The sequence below is a fragment of the Eriocheir sinensis genome, chromosome 49 (assembly GCF_024679095.1).
Source record: "Eriocheir sinensis breed Jianghai 21 chromosome 49, ASM2467909v1, whole genome shotgun sequence".
Lineage (NCBI taxonomy): Eukaryota > Metazoa > Arthropoda > Malacostraca > Decapoda > Varunidae > Eriocheir > Eriocheir sinensis.
In genome coordinates this window covers 9,969,208-9,974,207 of record NC_066557.1, presented here as the reverse complement: position 1 = coordinate 9,974,207, position 5,000 = coordinate 9,969,208, and the positions used below count along the sequence as shown (strand labels likewise).

Here is a 5,000-nt window from a genome sequence, read left to right as displayed (position 1 = left end):
AGAAAAAATAAGAAAAAGAAAATAATTATAATAAGAAAAATAGAATATGAAAGAGAAGAAAATGAATGAAAAATTGATGAGGAAAAAAAAATGAAGTTAAAGAAATAAATCGCCAAGTTTGAACAAATAAGAGAAAAAAGAAAAAAAGAAAACAAGAGAAAATTGCATACAAGACCAAATAACACACGATTGGACGAAGAAAAGTAAAAAAAATAAAAAAATATCAATAATCATAACTAGAGAAAGGTTGAAAATGTGACGCCGCAAGAGATTAACTGAAAAAAGTATAATTATAATGAATGAAAATTGTACACGGGAAGAATATTACAAAAGAGAGGATGAGGGAAAGGAAAAAAATAGTAGAAGTAGAAGTAGTAGTAGTAGTAGCAGTAGTAAGAGGAGGAGGAGGAAGGAATGAAGAGAAGGGAATGGAAAAGAAGGGAGAGACAGGAAGGGAAATGGAGGGGATGGGAGGCAAAAATGAAAAATAAGAAAGGGAGAGGATAGAGAAGGGAAGGAGGAAAAGGAGGAAAAGGAGATGAGAAGATATAGTGATTTTGCAGCAGTAGTAATGATAATAATAACAATGAGTAGGCTATAGACTTTAGTGAATGAAGAAAACGGTTTAAATAAAATTGTTAGGCTAAGAAAAAAATAAAGTAAACCAAATATGTATAAAACGAGATACATATAAAACAAAACAAAAGAGATACAACAAAACAAAAGACAAAATAATAAAAAAAAGATCTAGATGAAAAAAATATTAAAAAAGAAAACCAAAGAAAAAAAACGAAAAAGAATCGACAAAACAAGATAAATAAAAGAAAACAAAAGACAAAATAATAAAAAGACCCAGATGAAAAAAATATAAAAAAAAGAAAACCACAAAGAAAAAAAAAACGTAAATAAATCGACAAAACTTTCTAAAATCACACAAACAAACGAATAAAATAAATAAATAAATAAATAAACGAAAAAGTAAACAAGGAAACATTTTGGGAAGTCTTAAAAACGTTGCTTGGTGCTCTCTCTCTCTCTCTCTCTCTCTCTCTCTCTCTCTCTCTCTCTCCAGGAAGTATGATAACGGATGTAACGTCTCCCTCTCTTTTTTTTACCTCCCTCCCTCCGTCTCTTCTTTCCTCCTTTCCTCCACTCCTCCCTCCTTTCTTTCCTCCATCTCTCCTTTTCCTTCTTACTCTCCATTAGTCTTCCCTTCTCTCTCTCTCTCTCTCTCTCTCTCTCTCTCTCTCTCTCTCTCTCTTCTCTTTCTTCTTTCTTCTTCCTTTCTCTTCTCCTTTTCTTTCCTCTTTCTCTCTCCTTTTCCTCCTCCCTTTTCTTTCCTCTTTCTCTCCCTCCTTTTCTCTGGTTCTTTTCCTCTTTATCTCTTATTCCTTTCCATCTTTTTTCATTCAATCTATCTCTTTATTCCTTCCTTTCCTTTCTCCTTCCTTCTCTCCTTTCCTCCCTCCTTCCTTCTCTCCTTTCCCTCTTATGTTATTTTTCTTCCTTCTCTTCTTTCCTCTCCTCCTTATCTCCCTCCTTTTTTTCTTCTCTTTTCCCATTCCCTCTATTTCTCTTATTTCTTTCCTCTTTTCCTCCCTTGTTTCCTCCTTCATTCTATCTCTCATTCCTTCCCTTCTTTCCTTCTTCATTTCCTCCACCTCTCCTTCCCTCCTTTCTTTCCTTCTCTTCCTTCGACCACGTGTAGGAAATGAAGAAGAGGAGGAGGAGGAGGAGGGAGGAAACAGGTGAGAGGAAAAGGAAGAGGGAGGAGAAGGAAGAGGAGGAGGATGCAAGCCAGTCCATTCTTCCTCCTCCCTCCACCCTTCCCGTCCCCTCCCTTCCTTCCTCCTATCTTCCTATCTTTTTCCTTCTCCTCTTCCTCCTCCTTCTAATTCTTTGTGCTTGTGTTTCTTCTTCTTTCCTTTTTTCCCCCGTTTTTCTCTTTTTCTTTCTTCCTGTTTTTCTTCGTCTTTTTCTTCTTCTTCTTACGCAAGTTCTTAATGCTTCTCTTTTTCTCTTTTTTCCATTTGTTTTTATTTCTATTTTTCTTGTTTTCTTTTAATTTCTATCTTATTTTTTCCTCCTCCTTTTCATCTCTTTTTTTCTTTCCTCTGATTTTCTTTGTCAGGTTTCTTTATCTATATTTTCCTATTTTTCATTTTCTTTTCTATTTTTTTGTTCCCTATTTTATCTTCCTTTTTCTTTATCTCCTCCTCCTCCATCTTTTTTTTCTCCTCCTCCTCCCTCTTCTCTTTTTCCTCCTCCTCCATCTTCTTTTCCTCCTCCTCCTCCTCCTCCTCCATTACCTCATTATCATTTTATTCTTCATTGCTCTCAATATAACGTTGCTCAATTTCTCTCTCTCTCTCTCTCTCTCTCTCTCTCTCTCACACACACACACACAAAGGAACACGATAAAACAGGCAATTCACGTCTCAATAGCCAGCTGACACACACACACACACACACACACACACACACACACACACGAAGCCTTTCCATTGACCAGGAAACAGACGGTCGCCAGACACACACACACACACACACACACACACACACACACACACACACACACACACATGAATGCACATGAGGAAGTATTTGTAATGGTTTCATGCATGTGTGGTGTGTGTGTGTGTGTGTGTGTGTGTGTGTGTGTGTGTGTGTGTGTGTGTGTGTGTGTGTGTGTGTGTGTGTGTGTGTGTGTGTGTGTGTGTGTGTGTGTGTACCCGGACTCACCCGCCGCGTGGCTTTGCTGTAGATCTTCATAATGGACGTCATTTTGCAGGTGTGTCGCGTTGCCTGCCCAGGTGTGGACGCGTGGGGCCAGGTGTGCGAGCCCTGATTACGTCAGACGAAACTATTGATTGTTTTTTTTTCCTTCCCTTTGGTCAATATTTTCCTCCGTGATTTGTTGTTTCCTTTGATCAATAGTTTCCCTTGTGGTTAGTTTTTTTTTCCTTTTTGTGGTTGCTGTGTTGTTTTTGTTTTTTATTTTCTATTTTCCTCTATTTTCACGTTTTAGATTAATTTTTATTTTATTTTGCTTTGGTTTTCTGTTTTCCTATTTTTTTTCTTTTCCTTTGGTTGTTATGCAGTTTTTTTTGTTTTCTTTCCTCTCACGATTTATTTTTTTTTCTAGTTTTTTTCCTTTCCTCTTGGTCGCTATGTATTTTTTTATTTCATTTTTTTTCACGATCTAGATTTATTTCTTTTATTTCATTTTCCTATTTAGCTCTTTTTTTCTGCTTCTGTAACTTCTGTTTTTCAATGATGTGGTACTTTCTCTTTTTTTTTCTTTTCTATAGTTTTCTTTATTTATTTCTTTTCCTTTTCAATGATGTAGTATTTCCTTTCCTTCTTACACTTATTTTCTTTTTTCAATTAATGTGTTTTTCTACTTTTTTCACTCAATATACGAGTAACTGTTTTCCCTTTCTCTATACACCAGTTTTTGTCTATTTATCTCCTTCAGTTAGTCTTGTTTTTCCACTTATTTTTTTTCTTTTTTTCCTTAACGCAATAACAGGTTTCTCATTTTCTTCACATTCAACTTTTTTTTCCCATTTTCTTTGATCGCTCGGCACCGTTTTCTTTCTGGTCACTATGTATGCACCTCCGTTTTCTTTGCACGAATCATGGCTGTCTGAATCGAGTATAAAGAAACAATAAATGAAATAAATATCCCATTGTTCTTATCTTATTCGTTCGTTTTCCTTATAATTCTAACGATGATAGAGTTAAAAATACGTTGAACTAATTTTGCTGTTTTTTTTTCTTGTTTTCAGTTATGTTCTATTGTCCAAATCTCTCTCTCTCTCTCTCTCTCTCTCTCTCTCTCATAAAAAAACGTACTACACACACAATCTAATATATACACACACACACACACACACACACACACACACACACACTCCAGGATCTTCTCTTAGGAAAGTTGCTTTGAATTATAATGCAAGAAAAAAAAAGAATAATAAAAAATAATCTTGCAGACTTAAATTGTTTACTTATCTTACTTATGAGAGAGAGAGAGAGAGAGAGAGAGAGAGAGAGAGAGAGAGAGAGAGAGAGAGAGAGAGAGAGAGAGAGAGAGAGAGAGAAATAACGAGTAACTATATAAAAAAACACGCAAATATAAAAAGAAACCACTATTTGACAGATAGATAGATAGATAGATAGACAGATATACACACACACACACACACACACACACAGACACACACAGAAATAGATATGTAGAAAGAGATAACATGGAAAAAAAAAAAATAAACCGACATACAGACAGACAGATAGATAGACAGACAGACAGCCCAGCCTCCACGCATAACACCTGGCCGGGAGAGTAATACAGGTGAAAGCTAACCAACACACAGGTAGGAAGAACGACAGAAGGAGGAGGAAGAGGAGGAGGAGGAGGAGGAGGAGGAGGAGATATACGCTATTTGTCTCCGTCGAAGTCCCAAGCCCACATTCTTAAACACCTCCCCGCCCAAGCACGCATATTTGACAAGGCTTTCTTAAGACTTTCGGGCATTTCCAAGGATAGATTTATGACCCTGATGGTAGTCTGAAGAAATGAAGATAGGAATGCAAACCAAGAAGAAAGGAAGATCGGAAAAGCAGAAAACTAAAGAACGAAGATAGGAAGGAAGGGATAAAGAAAGGGATATAGACGGAAGGGAATAAAGAGAGGAATAAAGATAGAAAAAGAAACAAAAAAATGAAGTTAGAGATGAAGGGAAGGAATGAAAACTAAGGAACAAGGATAAAAAGGAAGGAATAGAGAAAGATGTAGATAGGAGGGAATGAAGGAATGAATAAAGATAGGAAGAAACAAAGAAAGAAATGAAGATAGGGATGCAAACCAGGGAAAAAAAGAAAACTAAATAACGAAGATAGAAAGGAAGGGATAAAGAAAGGGATGTAGATAGAAGGGAATAAAGATAGGAATAAAGAGAGAAATGAAGATAGAAAGAGAAACAAATAAAATGAAGTTA

At 36.0% G+C, this 5,000-nt stretch overlaps 1 protein-coding gene across 3 annotated transcripts in view; it reads right to left on the bottom strand.

Moving 5' to 3' along the window:
- The window catches only part of LOC126981860 (rhophilin-2-like), an 82,744-nt gene that overhangs the window by 30,525 nt on the left and 47,219 nt on the right, over positions 1 to 5,000 (bottom strand). For 2 of the 3 annotated variants that reach the window (XM_050833455.1, XM_050833456.1), the window contains exon 2: positions 2,743 to 3,649. The exons of the other annotated variant lie outside the window; for it this stretch is intronic. In XM_050833455.1, the coding sequence (XP_050689412.1) occupies positions 2,743 to 2,784 (42 nt within the window). In that variant the 5' untranslated portion in view covers positions 2,785 to 3,649. The remainder of the gene's footprint in view (positions 1 to 2,742; positions 3,650 to 5,000) is intronic. 3 annotated transcript variants of the gene reach the window in all.